This window comes from Macaca fascicularis, chromosome 12 (assembly GCF_037993035.2).
Source record: "Macaca fascicularis isolate 582-1 chromosome 12, T2T-MFA8v1.1".
Taxonomy (NCBI): Eukaryota; Metazoa; Chordata; class Mammalia; order Primates; family Cercopithecidae; genus Macaca; species Macaca fascicularis.
In genome coordinates, this window is record NC_088386.1 from 21,167,079 (window position 1) to 21,186,514 (window position 19,436).

At 37.5% G+C, this 19,436-nt stretch overlaps 1 protein-coding gene across 37 annotated transcripts in view; it reads right to left on the reverse strand.

Moving 5' to 3' along the window:
- The window catches only part of ZRANB3 (zinc finger RANBP2-type containing 3), a 321,730-nt gene that overhangs the window by 138,920 nt on the left and 163,374 nt on the right, over window positions 1–19,436 (reverse strand). For 30 of the 37 annotated variants that reach the window (XR_012421088.1, XR_006691008.3, XR_012421090.1 and 27 more), the window contains 2 exons: window positions 17,055–17,286; window positions 12,637–12,722 (listed from right to left, as the gene is read on the reverse strand). Coding sequence is in view for 31 of the 37 variants with exons in the window: in XM_045366986.3 (XP_045222921.2) it covers window positions 12,637–12,722; window positions 17,055–17,286 (318 nt within the window). In the remaining 6 variants the exon portion in view is untranslated. The remainder of the gene's footprint in view (window positions 1–12,636; window positions 12,723–17,054; window positions 17,287–19,436) is intronic. The other 7 variants (XR_012421091.1, XM_074008967.1, XM_045366988.3 and 4 more) reach the window with 1 other exon arrangement.

The following is a 19,436-nucleotide window of genomic DNA, read 5'->3' on the forward strand; positions in this document are numbered from 1 at the left end:
CATTTCGTTATTTACCCAGTAGTCATTCAGGAGCAGATTATCCAGTTTCCATGTAGTTGGGCAGTTTTAAGTGAGTTTCTTAATCCTGAGTTCTAATTTGATCACACTGTGGTCTGAGAGTTTGTTGTAATTTCTGTTCTTTTACATTTGCTGAGGAGTGTTTTACTTCCAATCATGTAGTCAATTTTAGAGTAAATGCGATGTGGTGCTAAGAAGAATGTATATTCTGTGGATTTGGGGTGGAGAATTCTGTAGATGTCTATTAGGTCTGCTTGGTGCAGAGCTGTGCTCAAGTCCTGGATATCCTTGTTAACCTTCTGTCTCGTTGATCTGTCTAATATTGACAGTGGGGTGTTAAAGTCTCCCATTACTATTGTGTGGGAGTCTAGGTCTCTTGTAGGTCTCTAAGGACTTGCTTTATGAATCTGGGTGCTCCTGTATGGGGTGCATATATATTCAGGACAGTTAGCTCTTCTTGTTGAATGGATCCCTTTACCATTATAGTAATGGCCTTCTTTGTCTCTTTTGATCTTTGTTGGTTTAAAGTCTGTTTTATCAGGGACTAGGAGACTTTTACTTTTCTAAAAAAATGTTTTTTCTATGTGTGGTTTGTTAAAATAAGTATGGATAACTTTCCCAAATGCAATAAACCATCTTTAAATTAATAAAAGTAAAGAAAATCAAACAACTTATAAAGACAATGTTAACGTATGGGACAAGGCATTGCTAAGAGAAAATTAGCAGATGATAGCATTCATTACATGTAAGATAGATAAAACTATGTAATAATTATTAGATATATAGACAAGAGTAGAAATAAAAAATGAAAACAGTTTACTTGTTAGTATAGCAGAATTATGGTATTTTTCCTTTCCATTTTTATTGTTATAGTGCTACATATGTAAGTATATATATTTTAAAAGTTCTTACTCATATTAAGCCAAAATCTACATCAGGATTAAGTTCCACTGCTTGATACTAGTTTTGCTCTCTGAGGTCACAAAGACAGAAGTCTAATTCTTTTAAAACATGACAGATCTTTAAATATTTAAAAACCTATTCCCCTTAGGGCTTCTTGTTTTCAAATTCCTATAGGCTTCATAAGATCAAGTACTATGTCTTATTCATCTTTGTATTGCTGGCAGCTCTGAAATAATATCTTAAATATAGTAGGCAATCAATAACATTAGACATTTGTAGAACTGAATATGAGATTCCTCTCATTATTCTGGTCACCCTTTCCCAGATATGTTTTCATTTGTTAAAATGCTTAAAATATGGCTCCTAGTTCCCTCTTAGTTCCTCACACTTATTGTCTTCAATGACCTTCTAAAATCTTTTTTTTTTTTGAGACGGAGTCTCACTCTGTCGCCCAGGCTGGAGTGCAGTGGTGCAGTCTCGGCTCACTGCAAGCTCCGCTTCCCGGGTTCACACCACTCTCCTGATTCAGCCTCCAGAGTAGCTGGCACTACACGCGACCGCCACCATGCCCGGCTAATTTTTAGTAGAGATGGGGTTTCACTGTGTTAGCCAGGATGGTCTCAATCTCCCGACCTTGTGATCTGCCCGTTGCGGCCTCCCAAAGTGCTGGGATTACAGGCGTGAGCCACCGCGCCCTGCCGGACCTTCTAAAATCTACTCCAACTATCCCTATGGTTATAACCAGGTCCTAAGAAACCATTCTACCTGGTAAATTCAGACATTCCACTCTCTACTTACCCCATTCTTCGAAGTTGCTTGTTCATTTATACTCACTATGGTCTTTACTATCGCATCAATACCTTTCAGTCAACTGACTCCTCTCATTTCCAAATCCATTATATTTTTTTGTCTTCACATCTTTCCTCAGTCCTTTTGATTTCAGAGTTCATACATTACCTTTGTTCTTATTAATACAAATTAAGTTCCCTTGTCTCACAGTCCATGCATCATAAGCTGTTGAAAAAATCCAATCTTGAATGGATCCAACTTCAGGATCAAAAAGGCCTGAAGCCTTTTCCAGGCCTGTATCCAGGCTGCTGGGTGTGGCTGGAGAAATTGTACCTTAGAGAACTGGTTCCATTACAAATCTGGAGTTGCTGATCTCAAATGGTTACTAGAGCTGTTAACAATCCTACCACACTAATCTCATTCTCATTTGGCAAAATTTCAAACCACATCAACTTTCATGAAACCTTTAACCCTCTATTTTTCCATTTCACTGAACATATGATTGTCCTTCCCATTCCACAGAGAAAATATAAACCGTACAATGCAAACTCACAACTTCCTGCCATCCCCAAAAGTACAGTATATTTCCAATGATATAATGACATGCAACCATAAAAAGGAGGAAGTTATTTATGTATACGAAAAAAAGACAAAAGGGGAAAGTACAAAACAATGTTTATGCTTACATTACAATCTTTTTAAAACATATGAATTTGCTTGAATATGCACACAGTTTCTGAGAAAAGATTAAAACCACATACAGTTGCCTATAGGGAGAAGAATTTAGGTAAGAGGGGTTTTTCAATGTGTATACTCTTTTATAGGTTTAGAATTTTGAACCATGTGAAATATCTTAGATAATAAATCAAATTTGTAAATCTAATGATGTATGTTTCATGCTTTAAGTTTCACATTATAGGGCCTGGGGAAGGGGAAATGGGGACAATTATTTAATGGGTACAGAGTTTCAATTTGGAATGATGAAAAAGTTCTGATGATGAAGAGTGGTAATGGTTGCACAACAGAATGTAGTGAAACACATTAGAATGTACTGAAGGTCACTGCATTGTACATTTAAAAATGTTTAAATGGTAAATATTGTTGTACATATTTTACTGCAGTTAAAAAACCTAAAACATATACATATAGGCAACTATATCTACTGAACTGTACATTTAAAAATACTAAATGATAAATTTTGTTATGCATATTTTACTGCAATTTAAGAACCTATAATACTGACAATTAAAAACCAAAATACCCTGCAATGCCTTCTTATTGCCATTATGAAGAACAAGACTCTGTATATTATCCCTACCTAATTCCATCACTGTCTTGAAACTCTCTTCTTTTAGTTCTAGAATATTCAACTAGATTAGTATTTGACTTGAAAACTCAAGTGAAGGCTGGACTATGTGTGTCTTGTTCCCTAATGCATATCTGATGGCTACCACATGGCTTAGCATATAAGAGGCATCCTAAAATACTTTCAGAATGAATGGATAAATTCAAAATTAAACTGTACTCTAGATGCAGTCTAATCAATGAATGAAGTAGAACCATCCCTTACTCCAATTTAGCCTAAGGTTATTCAAAACTACAAATCTTTTAGAACTGAACTATTGATAAATAGGTGAGGGTTTCTCAAATCCCTTCCACACAAAGCTGACTTTCTAAATCTCAATGCAGAATACATATTCTATTAATATTTATCTAATTGTTTTTCAAACATATCTCTGCCATCCACTATATTAACCATTTCTCTCAGATTTGAACCATTTGCAAATGGAATAGACACAACCTCTATTTAGTCATGGGTGAGAACATTAAATGCAACAATGCTGAGGACAAAGGAGGGACAGCACAATTCCATAAGAGACATTTTTTTAAAAATTTAATTTAACTTAGGCCAGGCGCGGTGGCTCACACCTATAATCCTAACACTTCGGGAGGCCGAGGCAGGTGGATCACGAGGTCAGGAGATCGAGACCATCGTGGCTAACATGTAAAACCCTGTCTCTACTAAAAATACAAAAATTTAGCCAGGCATGGTGGCACACGCCTGTAGTCCCAGCTACTCAGGAGGCTGAGGCAGGAGAATCACTTGAACCTGGGAGATGGAGGTTGTAGTGTGCTGAGATCGCACCACTGCACTCCAGCCTGGGCGACAGAGCAAGATTCCATCTCAACAATAAATAAATAAATAAATAAATAAATAAATAAATAAATAAAATTTAATTTAATTTAAAGTTCCAGGATACATGTGCAGGATGTACAGGTTTGTTACACAGGTAAATGAGTGCCATGTGGTTTGCTGTACCTATCAACCCATCACCTAGGTATCAAGCCCTGCATGCATTAGCTATTTATCCTGATGCTCTCCCTCGAGACATTTCTTGAAGCTGACAATGACCCATTAATTAACAATCTTTAGGTATGGCTATAAATACTTTTAATTTGTATTATCATGCAGCATTTTTCCTCTCATAAAAATTTAGACAACAAATTCTCCTTAGAGGTGGAACTGGTACAAAATATCAATGACAGAGAAGACCAAAAAAACTGATGAATCACACACCATTGGAAGAGGCTGGGTGCTGTGGCTCATGCCTGTAAATCCCAGCATTTTGGGAAGCTGAGGTGGGCGGATGGCTTGAGGTCCGGAGTTCAAGACCAGCTTGGCCAACATGGTGAAACTCTGTCTTCACTAAAAATACAAAAAATTGCCTGGTGTGGTGGCGCATGCCTGCAGTCCCAGCTATTTGGGAGGCTGAGGCAGAAGAATTGCTTGAACCCGGGAGGCGGAGGTTGCAGCAAGCAGAGATTGCACCACTGCACTCCAGCCCACGCAAAAGAGCAAGACTCTGTCTCAAACAAAAGAAAACAACAAAAACAAAAATATAATATTAGGGAAGACCAATATGTCTTCCCACAGCATACTTTTTGAAGATAGCTGCTGATAACAGGATGCTTGGCTGGGTTATCTATATGTCCTCTTTTTCTATATAAAAGACTATTTATTAAAGTTGCCATTCCCTAAGTCTTCATTACTTCCAGGGGGAAAAAGAAAACATAAAAGAAAGTGAGATAGAGTAAGCCATTTAAACTTACCAAGTGCTTACAAAATGACAGAGGGGAACTGGGTGATCTCCAAAGTCTTTTAGTTTTAACAATTGATCATACAATGTGCTAATGGTTGACAACTGAATATGTTGCCTTCTCCAAATCATATTTGTATTTATAGCTTCCTCTAAATATAACCCTGTAAAGTGAATGATGTAAGGCATTTTGGATAAGAGATGTTCTGGCTGAGTAATACTTCTGCTGTCTGTCTCAAGTCAAACCAGGTAGTTGGTTACCTATACCCTGACTTCTCATCCCTGAACTACATTTGCAGTAGTACATTTCTGTTTGTCATTACTTAGGTATTTAATACACTTTATAAAAGCAAACCCCTTGCTGAAGCTTCACTTAACTTATTTTGAATACAGTCATGACATTTCAAATATAAAATATGGGTCTAGAACTGAATAACTAACCAAAATTTGCATTCTGCAAAATTATAGTGTGAAAATGACACCTTCACAGAATCAAAACATTATGGAAAAATATATAGCATTCCACAGACTAACTTAAAATGCCAGGAAGTGACTTGAGCTGAATTAGAGTCTATGGAACCATAGTGCTTTCAAGGTAAAGAAGTAAAGGAATAACATAAAACTTCTGAAATGGAACCTGAAAGAAAATGCCTTTTGAGAAGCATGATATTAATCTTGAAATGGCTTTCTCCAGAAAACAGAACATGTCCTCCACAATCATAAAGCATTTCACAGAGATGAATTTTAATCTCTTAATGAAACAGAGTAGGCATTAAGTAAGAAAGAGACAGGTGTACTGTCTCTTTCTATTGTCATATGACAAGTCCTAGTCATGAAACAGAAAAAAGAAATGCTTATTGACCACATAGGTTGTTCCAGACTCTAGAAGATAAATACTGATAAGTATGTTTGTTTTATGTCGGCAAACTTTTGGCATTTATAGTCTGCAAGAATTACGATTAAGAGCTTCCCAACAATACCCAGCACCATGAAAAAAAAAAAAAAAAAAAAAGACCTATGATAGGAACAAAATGAATATTTAGAAATAATGTGCCAGGAACCATGGTTTTTGGCTATAAGCAACTGAAACTCTGAATCAAGACCGCTTAATAAAAAAAGGAATGTTTTACAACATGAATAAAAGGAATTCAGAGTCCAGAAAGGCTCTTGGATTGGTCAACTCTTGGATTCCTTGCACCTCTTCACTGTGCCATTAAAAAGCTTGCCTCATCTAAACCCGATACCCAACATGGTCAGAAGACAGCTACCAGCAGCAGGTAGGACAACATGCTTCTTTGTTCATATTCAGCTTAAGATGCTTATCTTTTCCTCCATCCTTGAAACAAAGCCCTTCTTCAGCATGCTTGGCACATGACCAACCCTAGACCACTAACAGTTGTCTGAAGAATATTATGTGCTAACTGGCTTAGAATGACCAGAATCCACCAGCGAAAAAGGATACAAAGTCAACTTTCCCAGAGTCCTATAGATTTGTATATATACCTGAAGTAAATCAGGAATCTGTTTGGAAGGAAGACGGGGTAGGCAACTTACAGTGTTTACTACATTTGTTACTGTTGATTTCCAAGTGGAGGGAAGGGATATTAATTTGTGGCACTGTAGCAAAATCATTATAGTCATTTCCATGTATTGTTAAAAAAAAAAACAAAAAACACTTGGTAAAGACTAAAGAGTTAGTACTTTGGTCAAACTGGCATCTAAATGGATTTATAGTTTAATCAGAACTGATGTTAGCAAATTAATTATGCCCCCAGTTACCAGAAAAACAACTAAGAACTTTGTGTCATAAAACTCTCTCAGTCCAAGTCACAAAACTATATTAACTTAAAATTCTTAATAGAAAGTAGCCAAATTATACTGGTTTGTCTATTTTTTTCTTTAAACAGAAGTAGTAAAATAAATGTAACAGTGTCAGTTATGTAAAAACTCCTCTTAGCATTTCACTTATAAGAAGAATCCCTATTTTGCTCATGATTTTTAAAGTCAATATGAAGAAACCAAACTTTAAGCTGGGAAAGATTACCCAAAGCACTTAGTTCAGCCCTTTTATTCCAGAAGCTCCAAATCTAAAGTATAAGAAATCCTTCTCCAAGATGATTGTGCTGCGTGTTTTTTAATACTATGTCAATTTTCAGAGCAATTTTAAGTTATATCTGAGTAACCCTATTAGTTTGACAACATCTGTGAATTTAGCAGATGAATAATGTTATTCATGTCAAGAAGTTACATGGATCTAGCATACAAAAAAAACCCCCAGATCTAGTATTCAATAATTGAATACACATTGGATATCATGTGCCAGGTGCCATGTTAGCCACTGGGAATAGAATACTGGAAAAAACAAGTGTTCTGCCCTCAAAGAGCTTCTAGCTAGTAACTCACTCCAGTGAGGAACACAATGCAGGTCAAATTCCCTATCAAACTGATCACATGCCACTGCAAAGTGGTCTCTTGTTATAAATCTCCAGCCAGCTGGGTAATCACATTATGCTGAACAGTTAAACTAATAGCATGCAAAGTGGACTCCACAGTGCCCAGTGGCTTCTATAGAGAAGTCTCAGAGACTGTCAGTTGGGTCAGGGGCATCAGAGGTTACCATGTTGACAATTTCAAGGTATCTAGGGAAAATCAGTGTGTGTGTTTTACACATACACGTTTTAAAAAATACAAAAGATAACAAAATTTTCTGTAATTTCCTTTTCTTTCAACACTATATCTTAGAAATAAGTTGCATCAAGATTACACAGTATTCCATTGTATGGATGTACAATAATTTACAGTAAGTTCTCTACAACTAGTTGTTATCCAATCATGTATTATTTATTAAACATGCAATTTAAATTTTGCATATGTGCATATGTGTGTATGTGTATATCTATATGTTGTGTATTTAATATGTGAACACACATGTATAAGAACATACATGAACAATTACATAAAATAGTATATATGAACAAGTATAGGATAAACTTAAATTTTAATTGCTAGGTTAAGTGTATGGGCTTTTCAATGTTTGGTAGCTATAGTGAAATTTCTATTAATAGATGGTATAGGTCAGGCAGGGTGGCTCATGACTGTAATTCCAGCACTTAAGTGTGCTGAGGTGGGAGGATCACTCGAGCTCAGAGTTCCAGACAAGCCTGGGCAATGCAGTGAGACCCCATCTCTACAAAAAATTTTTAAAAACTGCCAGGTGTGGTGGCTCACGCCTGTAATCCCAGCACTTTGGGAGGCCAAAGCGGGCAGATCACCTGAGGTCAGGAGTTTGAGACCAGCTTCACCAATGTGGTGAAACCCGTCTCTACTAAAAATACAAAAATTAGCTGGGTGTGGTGGCACATGCCTGTAATCCCAGCTACTTGGGAGGCTGAGGCAGGAGAATCGCTTGAACCCGGGAGGCAGAGGTTGCAGTCAGCCAAGATCATGCCACTGCACTCCAGCCTGGGTAACAGAGCAAGACTCTGTCTCAGAAACAACAACAACAACAACAACAACAAAAACACACACACAAAGAATTAGCCAGACATGGTGGATCCCTGTAGCCTCAGCTACTAGGGAGGCTGAGGTGGGAGGATCACTTGAGCCAAGTCAGCTGAGGCTGCAGTGAGCCATGACTGTGCCACTGCACTCCAACCTGAGTGACAAAGCAAGACCCTGTCTCAAAAAAACCCCCAAATAGATGGTATAGCCATTACATTCCTTTCAACAATGTAAGACAGTTCCTTTTTCTTCATATGCTCATTGATATACTGTTTTGTTAAACGTTATAATTTTTATAACTATAATAGTTAAAAATTTGTCTTACTATAGTTTCAATTTACATTTCTTTTATCAATTAGATTTATGCAGTCAAAACCTATTTGTATTTCCTTTTCTATCAATTATTTGTTTACATTTTTTGCACATTTTTCTCAGTCATTGAAATTAGCCTTCTCTTTAATTTGCAACACATAAATAATTTTTCCTTAATTAGAAATTTCTTTTTACTTTATATATATTTTCCAGAAGGGTGACACCTTTGAAATTCTTACACAATCAAATATATTCCTTTTTATGACTTCCCTACAACAAAGTTATAAAAGAAGTCCTCTGTTTTATTTAGGGTTTTATTTAATAATGTTTAAATATTTCACTCATCTGGAATTTATTTATCCTTCAGAAGGATACAAAAGAAAGTGCCAACACTGGTTACATGTGAAGGGAAATGGTTGGCTGAGAGACAAGAGTGGAAGAAACACTTACTTTTTACTTTTGTATAATGTACATGTAAATCTAGCCAATAAAAATAAACAATTTCAAAAGAAGAGGGGAAAGAATCCCTTTCCCTTTTTTTCTTTAAGACAGAGTCTTGCTCTTGTCACCCAGGCTGGAGGGCAACAGTGCAATTTTGGCTCACTACAACCTCCACCTCCTGGGTTCTAGCGATTCTCCTGCCTCAGCCTCCTGAGTAGCTGGGATTACAGGTGCCCACCACCACACCCAGTTAATTTTTGTATTTTTTTTAGAGACGGGGTTTCACCATGTTGGCCAAACTGGTCTCGAACTCCTGACCTCAGGTGATCCACCCGGCTCGGCCTCTCAAAGTGCTGGGATTACAACAGGCATGAGCCGCTGTGTTGGGCCCCCTTTTTATACTCTAGTTTTTCATAACTTTCTTGACAATTGTTGCTTATTTTTTCAAATAATATTCAGAATCAATTTTCTGGATCTACAAGGAGAATATTCTTATTTGAATATATTATATCTACAAATAAATTCAGAAAAAAGTAAAATCTTGGCTGGGTGTGGTAGCTCACGCCTATAATCCCAGCACTTTGGGAGGCCGAAGTGGGCAGATCACGAGGTCAGGAGTTCAAGACCAGCCTGGCCAACATGGTGAAACCCCCGTCTCTACTAAAAATACAAAAATTAGCCAGGTGTGGTGGCACGCGCCTGATTTTAGTGTTTCATGTGGTAGTTGTTTTGGGATTGAAAGACACCCATAAACATATACACACATATATATGTAAAGACACACTTATACATATATACCCTAAATTTATTAAAAACTGTAATCAAGGGTAAATGTTGGCTGGGCGTGGTAGCTCACGCCTGTAATCCCAGCACTTTGGGAGGTTGTGGCAGGTGGATCACCTGAGGTCAGGAATTCGAGACCAGCCTGGCCAATATGTGAAACCCTGTCTCTACTAAACATACAAAACAAAACAAAACAAACAAACAAAAATTAGTGCACGGCTGTAGTCCCAGCTACTCGGAGGCTGAAGCAGGAGAATTGCTTGAACCTAGGAGGCGGAGGTTGCAGTGAGCCATGATCGTGCCACTGCACTCCAGCCTGGGCGACAGAGTGAGACTCCGTCTCAAAACAAAAAAACAAAAACAAAAAAACCCCAAAAATACGGGGAGGGTAAATGCTATATTTTACCTAAGGACTTCCCAGCACGTATAGAGATGATGAGGTTTCTCTTTGTCATTATTAATATGGCGAATTATATTGATATGTTTCTTAATATTCAACTTTCCTTGAATTCCTAATGTGAAAGTCATTTGCATATAATCAATATATTAGGTTTTTAATGAGTTTCTGGATTTCATTAATCTATTAATATTGAGGATTTCTGCATTTGTAGACTCGTTTTCATTTTTGTGCTATCTTGTCTGATTTTGGTATTAAGTGTTTGACTTCATAGAAACAATTTAGAAGAATTTTATCTTTGTACTTTGGAGCTCTTTAAAAAGCATCAGAAAACCATGACCATGTGGTGTTATTTAAAGGAATTATAAAAAAAAAATGCATTGGGAAAAAACCATGAGAGACTCATATCACATACAAAGAGATTATTTTTGTAATATATAAAGATATTCAGCATATCAAGAAAAAAGCCAATACATTTAGAAGACAGGGCAAGCAGCACGCACAGACAACTGACAGAAAAAAAGTACAAGTAACACGTATGTGTGAAAAAAAATGCTCAAATGCATTTAATGACATAATGGACAAATGTGTATTAAAGCTACTATCAGTTCACATTGGCCAAGAATAAAATAATTTATATTTCACTATGTTTGAAAGGTATGGAAAAAGAAACAATCTGGCATAGGGCTGGTAGAAATATAAAAAGCTGTGTCTTCCATGGAGCATGATTTGGAAAAATCTAATAATATAAAAATGCACATGCCCTTTAAACTAGCAATTTCACTTCTATAACTTTATCTTAAGATTTTTTCCCCTATGTATATGGCATGAAATATGAAAATAGCTAACAACTATCGAGTACTCCCTACGTATGGTCACTGTTCAAGCACTTTATAAATATTAGGTAATATAAGTCTCATAATAACTCTCCAAGGCAGGCATAATACTTTGCCATTTTTTTTGAGCTGAAGAAACTGAGGTATGAGGAGATAAAGTTACTTTTCTAAAATGAAGCATTCCACAATAGTAGATGTGAAAATAAAACACAAGTGGTCTAGCTCTAAATTTCCATGTTCTTCAGAACTATAAAATACTACCTCTCAACATGTGCAAAGATATTCACTGCTGCATTGTATGCATAGCTATATACTATAAACGTCCACTAAGAGTAGACTGCATAAATAAATTCTAAACAGTATAATAGATGCAGCATTTAAAATGAATATCAGGCTGGGCGTGGTGGCTCATGCCTGTAATCCCAGCACTTCGGGAGGCCAAGGCAGGCGAATCACCTGAGGTCAGGAGTTCGAGACCAGCCTGGCCAACATGGTGAAACCCCATCTCTAGTAAAAATAACAAAAATTAGCCGGGCATGGTGGTGCATGCCTGTAATCTCAGCTACTCAGGAGGCTGAGGCAGGAGAACTGCTTGAACATCAGAAGCAGAGGTTGCAGTGAGCCGAGATTATACCACTGCACTCCATCCAGCCTGCGCAACAGAGACTCCGTCTGAAAAAAATACTATAAAATAAAATAAAATGAATATCAAAGCTCTTTGAGTAACTGATATGGAAAGATCTACAATACATACTAGATGAAGAAAGCGAGCTGCAGAATAATACACAAATTGTGCTATATATGTTGAAATAAAATGAAGTAATATTATACACATATAATCATGTTTTGTATTATACATGCTTGCTCACCCAAAGAGTATCTTCAGAAGGATACAAAAGAAAGTGCCAACAATGGTTACACGCGAAGGGAAATGGTTGGCTGAGATACAAGAGTGGAAGAAACACTTTTTACTTTTGTATAATGTACATGTAAATGTAGCCAATAAAAATAAACAATTTCAAAAATAAAAAGTAGAAAGCAAAAAATAAAAATAAAGGAAGACTTTGCCATTATCTATTACTTTTATTTATTTTACATATAGTTCATCCACCTATACATAATAATCCACCAATTGCCGGGCGTGGTGGCTCAAGCCTGTAATCCCAGCACTTTGGGAGGCCGAGACGGGTGGATCACGAAGTCAGGAGATCAAGACCATCCTGGCTAACATGGTGAAACCCCATCTCTACTAAAAAAACACAAAAAACCAGCCGGGCAAGGTGGCGGGCGCCTGTAGTCCCAGCTACTCGGGAGGCTGAGGCAGGAGAATGGCGTAAACCCAGGAGCCAGAGCTTGCAGTGAGCTGAGATCCGGCCACTGTACTCCAGCCTGGGCAACAGAGCGAGACTCCGTCTCAAAAAAAAAAAAAAAAAAAAAATCCACCAATTATTTCATAGCTACCACAAATTTGTAAAACACTGGAATAAAGAATGATTAATAAAGCAAGGTTCACAGTAAATATGTAAGGAAAAAACTTATGGAAAATAGTTTGTCTTACCTGATGCGTGCATTACAGTATCTTTTTGCATAGTCGGTCCATCTTCCAAATTTTTGTGGAAAGAGAGCTTCAATCTGCATGAAAAGCTATAACAATACAAGTGTTCATAATATGTTGTAATATTTTCAAGTAAATTATTATTACAATGATAAAACCATTTAACAAAATAGTAGGAAGTATAAAAGAAAATCCAACTCTTTCTTTCTCAAGTCCTCTCCCTTTTATTCATCGGGGTAATCGTCATGTGTTGTATAAATACACATTTTTCTATGTTGATATAAGCATACATTTATTCACATAAAGAGGATCATATCACATATATTGTTACACAACTAGAATTTTGTCCCATAAAACATGTCTCAGACACTTTTAAAGTACACGTGTCTATTTTTATTTAGTTTTAAAGCCTTATATAAACAATATAATAATAATGCACTATTTAAAAACTGAATGGCATTCTCAGCAAACTATCGCAAGAACAGAAAACCAAACACCGCATTTTCCCACTCATAGGTGGGAATTGAACAATGAGTTCATTTGGACACAGGAAGGGGAACATCACACACCAGGGACTGTTGTGGTGTGGGGGGAGGGGGGAGGGGGGAGGGGGGAGGGATAGCATTAGGAGATATACCTAATGTAAATGACGAGTTAATGGGTGCAGCACACCAACATGGCACATGTATACATATGTAACAAACCTGCATCTTGTGCACATGTACCCTAGCACAAAAAGTATAAAAAACAAAAACAAAAACAAAACTGAATAGCAACCCATTATGATGTAGATGTACTGTAAAATATTTAAACAGACTCCTGATATTGGACATATAGGCTATTTCCAGCATTTTATTTATTTGTTTTTGAGACAGAGTCTCGCTCTGTCGCTCAGGCTGGAGTGCAGCGGCGCAATCTCGGCTCACTGCAAGCTCCGCCTCCAGGGTTCACGCCATTCTCTCACCTCAGTCTCCCGAGTAGCTGGGACTACAGGTGACCACTCCCACGCCCGGCTAATTTTGTTTTTGCATTTTTAGTAGAGACGGGGTTTCACCTTATTGGCCAGGATGATCTCGGTCTCCTGACCTCGTGATCCACCCGCCTCGGCCTCCCAAAGTGCTGGGATTACAGGTATAAGCCACCACGCCCGGCCTATTTCTAGCTTTTATGAAGTTACTAATACTAACAACTTCATAAACTTTGTGTGTGTGTGTGTGTGTGTGTATATATATATGAATATATAGGTGTAGTATATCTATTAATCATCTATCCATTCATCCATCCATTCATTCATCCATCCATTTGCATTTCTATTAGAGGTGATGTAGGATTATATTTAGAAATGGAATAGCTGATTCTAAGGTATATACTGTTTTAAAGTTTGATAATGTTACCATGTTGCCCAGTAAGATTATCCCAATTTACACTCCCATCAATAGTATCATGAAACATTTTCATTTTTACAACTCTGATAGGCTGCACAGAGTACTGTCTCATTATTTTAATATATTTTTTAAAACCAACAGCTTTATTGTGACATGTAATTCATATACTATTTAAACTTTTAAAGAACATAATTCAGTGGCTTTCACAGTACTTTTCACAGTACACAGTTGTGCACCAATCATGACTAATTCTATAATATTTTTATCATCCCCCCAAAAACCTCCATACCCGTTAGTAGCCACTGCCTATTTCTCCTCTCTTCTAATTCTGCCACCTACTAATCCACTTTCGGTCTCTATGACTTGGCCTATTCTGGGCATTTCATATAAATAGAATCATACAATATGCAGCCTTTTGTATCTGGCTTATTTCACCCAGCATAGTGCTTTCAAAGTTAATTCATGTTATAGCATATATAGTATTTCATTCCTCTTTAGGTCCAAATAATTCCATTGTATGGCTATATCACATTTGTTTATACATTCATCAATTGATGAGTATTTTACTTGTTCCCACTTTTTGAATATCATGAATAATGCTACTATGTAACTATACACATGAGTATATAATTTCTGGTGAGAACTTGTTTTCAGTTCTCTTGGGTATACACCTAAGAATAAAATTATTGGGTGATACAGTAACGTTTTAAGTAACTCCTAAATTTTTCTAAAGTGACTTCAGTGCTTTATGTCCGTTTAATATGACAACATATTCAGAAATAACCAATGGGCCAAAGAAGAAATCACAAAGGAAATTAGAAAACACTTTGAGATAAGGGAAATTGAGAACACAACATACCAAAACATGAGTTGCAGCAAAAATAGTGCTAAGAGGGAAATTAATAGTTGCATATGCCTATGTTAAACAAGAAGAACTCAAATCAATAACCTGATTTTTCACCTTAACACACTGGAAAAGTAAGGGCAAACAACACACAGCAAATGGAAGGAAGGTCACAATAAAGATTAGAGTGGAAATAGACTGGGCGCGGTGGCTCAAACCTGTAATCCCAGCCCTTTGGGAGGCTAAGATGGGTAGATCACTTGAGGCCAGGAGTTTGAAAGCAGACTGGCCAACATGGTAAAATCCAGTCTCTACTAAAAATACAAAAATGTGCCAGGCGTGGTGGCACGCACCTGTAATCCTAGCTACTCGGGAGGCTGAGGTGGAAGAACTGCTTGAACCTGGGAGGTGGAGGTTGCTGTGAGCTGAGATCATGCCACTGCACTCCAGCCTGGGCAACAGAGTGAGACTCTGTCTTAAAAAAAAAAGAAAGAAAGAAAGAAAGAAAGAAAAACAAAATGAGAGAACTCACACTTCCTAATTTCAAAACTCCTAACTTAGAATTTCAAATTTTATATTATTTTTCTTAAAAAAAATCCCAAACACAAATTGTACAATCATTAGGACTCACAAAATTGGTATTTACCCTTGGTTTGAATAGTGGCTACCATAGGTGAAGAGTGAAAAGTAATGACATGTGATAAGAGTAGGATGTAAGAGCCACTGTTGTATTGTCAATGTTCTATTTCTTATGCTCGATAATAAGTAGATGAGTATTTATTTTGTTATCATCATTTAAAATGTATGGTTTTTTTTTTTTTTTTGAGACAGAGTCTCACTCTGTCGCTCAGGCTGGAGTGCAATGGTCAGATCTCAGCTCACCGTAACCTTGGCCTCCTAGGTTCAAGTGATTCTCTTGCCTCAGCCTCCCGGGTAGCTGGAACTACAGGCCAGGCCACCATGCCCAGCTAATTTTGTATTTTTAGTAAAGATGGGGTTTCACCAATGCTGGCCAGGCTGGTCTTGAACTTCTGGCCTCAAGTGATCCACTCGCCTCAGCTTCCCAAAGTGCTGGGATTACAGGCATGAGTTACTGAGTCCAGCCTACTCACTGGACTCAGTAGGACTGAGTATCTTGAAGGATATGTTTCATGATTTTTTTTTAAAGGATATAATCACCCCTATTATTCAATGACATAATTTGGGGACATATGTCAATTACTTGGAGCCACAGCACTGTCAGTGGGTATCCAAGAGAAAAAACTGTAAAAGGTAAAATTAAACATTTTATCATCACTATCTATGTACTTTTATATGTATCTCACAAGATTTCCAGGATAGAATTGAAAGTAGAGCTTAGGTAATACTGTTAGACAGGCAATGATAATAGCTGTCACCCAGGCTTGGCTCAAAAATTAACATAATATTGGCTACCATATGTTGAGTGACTATGTGACAAGGCACAGGGTGAGGTACTTTCAAAGCAGTATTACCTTTAATTCTCCCAGCAACCCTACAAGACAACCCATGTTTTTCCATGATTCAGTGTTCATTAGTAAACAGAATTTCCTTAAGGAACACTAAAACTTACAGACATTTCTCCTATCATGTCTTCTTCCTAACTCTTTAACCACTCCATGTACTACCCATCTCTTAGAGTAGCAAAAGCTAAATGGGATATCAAATGCATGCCTTATTCTTTCATTCTAGGCAGATACCTTATCTGGTCTGCACATAAGCTTTAGTTTCTCTTTACTTTCCCAAATGTGAATCTTAAAGTGAAAGAACAGAAAGAAGTTCTGCAATGCAATGTAAAAGAAATAAGGTAGATTCAATCCCAATCCTAAGCAGCTTATAATGTAAAATAGATAGGATAAATGAAGATTAAGACCATAGAAGAACCTCAGGAACACATTGTGAAGAATATTATACAGTTGTACTATGTATGGAAGCCTTATCATAAAGATAAAAGCTGTTTTTTATACACACCTACAAGCCTGGCTAAAGTTTAAATGTAAATAGATTAAAATAGCCATGATAAAACATACGTACTATCTAGAAATTCCCAATGTACTCCTCTAGCATTTGAGGCATCTAATTTGAAATCAAAAATTGCAAAACAGGTGGTTAATTCAATATCCCTCCTACCTCCCTTCTCTTCTTTTAAGTTCAGAGTATAAGGATTGTAATACCTCTTCAGGCCTTCCTAAAGCTGGTGTTCCTGTAAGAAGAATGGCTCGTCTGGCTTTCTGTACTACTGGCAATAAAATCCTGCTGCGAGTTGCATTTCTGGATTTCATGTAGTGTGATTCATCCACTATAACTACTTTGAAGTTCTGGTTATTCAGTGCATCTATCAAAGTCTCTGCATCTGCGGTTAAGAGACCATAACCCAGAACTGTCACTTTACTGGTCGATATTCTCCTAGAAAAGAAAATCCATGTACTTAAAAAATATCTCAGTAATGACGTTATCATAAACAATACAACTCTATTGTGAAAAAACACACAGGAGAAGAAAGCAGAATAGAGGAAAAATAAAAGGAGATGGTACTATTACTGAAACTCTTAAGATTTCACAATCCTCAAATCTAATAAAACAGGATCCAAAATTTACAGTCTTGCATAACCAAAACCAAAGTTTTAGTCAAATGATCTTTGAAAGATTTTGACATCCAACAAGTCACATTACATTCTGACAATATTTGCTTCTGTGTACCTAGGATCACGCATAAAATGGATAATTAAATACTAGTTGACTCTTAATGAAACCTTCACACAAATAAGATAGCAGTTTTTCAATCCAGATGCTACTGGTATTTTGAGCAGGACTAAGTGAAGCTCTGCGGTGCACTGAACAGCCCCTCCTGCTCAAAATACCAGTAGCAGAACAGACGTACAGGGCTGTTGAGTGCATTGCAGAGCTTCACTTCCTGGTCCTATCCATTAAGGGACAGTGGACAAGTCACTGTGACAACAAAAAAGTTCCTGGACCTAAGGTGATGAAGTGTGAAGTGTGGTTAGAAGAGGCGGGTACCACCTCACATCAAGCGCCATTGAGCTAAAATGATCCCTGATCTTCAAATTTCTATAATTCACACATCTGTAATATTCTTTATCTTGCTGTCAATAAATTATTCATTTACATATTTATGTCTGTTACCATATCATGAGATTGGTAAGGGCAGGGAATGTGTCTTACTCATCTTTTAGTAGTATTCATATACAGTGCTATGATCCCAAATAAAGTTTGTAGAATGAAATAGACAAATAAATTCATTAATACTAAGACATATCACTTTTGCATTTTCTATATCACCAGAAAAAAATACAGGACAGAGCCAGTCTTCTGCAATTCTCTGTCCTCTAACAGAAAAGGTAGAGGTCCTAAGCAGCCAGAACCACTAGGGCAACTGCATTTTAAGCCCTGGATTAATCTACTTAATACAGAGACCTATAATTTTCTTGTTTTTTTTTGAGACAGAGTCTCGCTCTGTCGCCCAGGCTGGAGTGCAGTGGTGCTATCTCGGCTCACCGCAAGCTCTCTCTCGGCTCATCGCAAGCTCCGCCTCCCGGGTTCATGCCATTCTCCTGCCTCAGCCTCCCGAGTAGCTGGGATTACAGGCGTCCGCCACCATACCTGGCTAATTTTTTGTATTTTTAGTAGAGACGGGGTTTCATTGTGTTAGCCGGGATGGTCTAGATTTCTGACCTCGTGATCCACCCACCTTGGCCTCCCAAAATGCTGGGATTACAGGCGTAAGCCACTGCGCCTGGCCGAGACCTATAATTTTCTCACTGTATTCAAACACCAGGAAGAGCCTGAAGAAGAAAAGTACTGGATTAATTACTATTACTATCTAACTTAGGTATATTGAGCGCAACATATAGGAGACAATGGCTTCAAAGGCCACTGCAGCAGTCTGTAGCTTCTGTCCTACCATGTCTTGACTAGTAAACAGTCCAAGCATAACTGATATAAGCCAGAAGGAAAGTATAGGTATTTGTGGTGGACATATTGGTATACACCTAAACCTGTTTCTTTAAGTACCTGGAAGACCCTGGGTAGTTTTCTGTCCTTAACTAACATCCTCCAGGAAACTTCTACTCTGGAGTTGTAGATATATCTAACATATCCCAAATACAATTCAAATAAAAATATTATCCACCATTTAACTGCAAGAGTATATTTTCAAAATAATATAAAAACTAGCCCTAGTAGCTATAAAAGATGACAGAAGAGTCATTTTAAGAAAATTTAAATATGAACATTTAAATAAGGTATATCAGCCAGGTGCAGTGGCTCACGCCTGTAATCCCAGCACTTTGGGAGGCCAAGGTGGGCGGATCACATGAGGTCAGGAGTTTGAGACCAGCCTGACCAACATGGTAAAACCCCGTCTCTACTAAAAATTAAAAAAGTCAGCCAGGCGTGGTTGGTGGTGCCTGTAATCCCAGCTACTTAGGAGGCTGAGGTAGGAGAATCCCTTGAACCCAGGAGGCAGAGGTTGTAGTGAGTCAACATGGTGCCACTGTATTCCAGCCTGGGCGACAGAGTGAGATGTCACCTCCAAA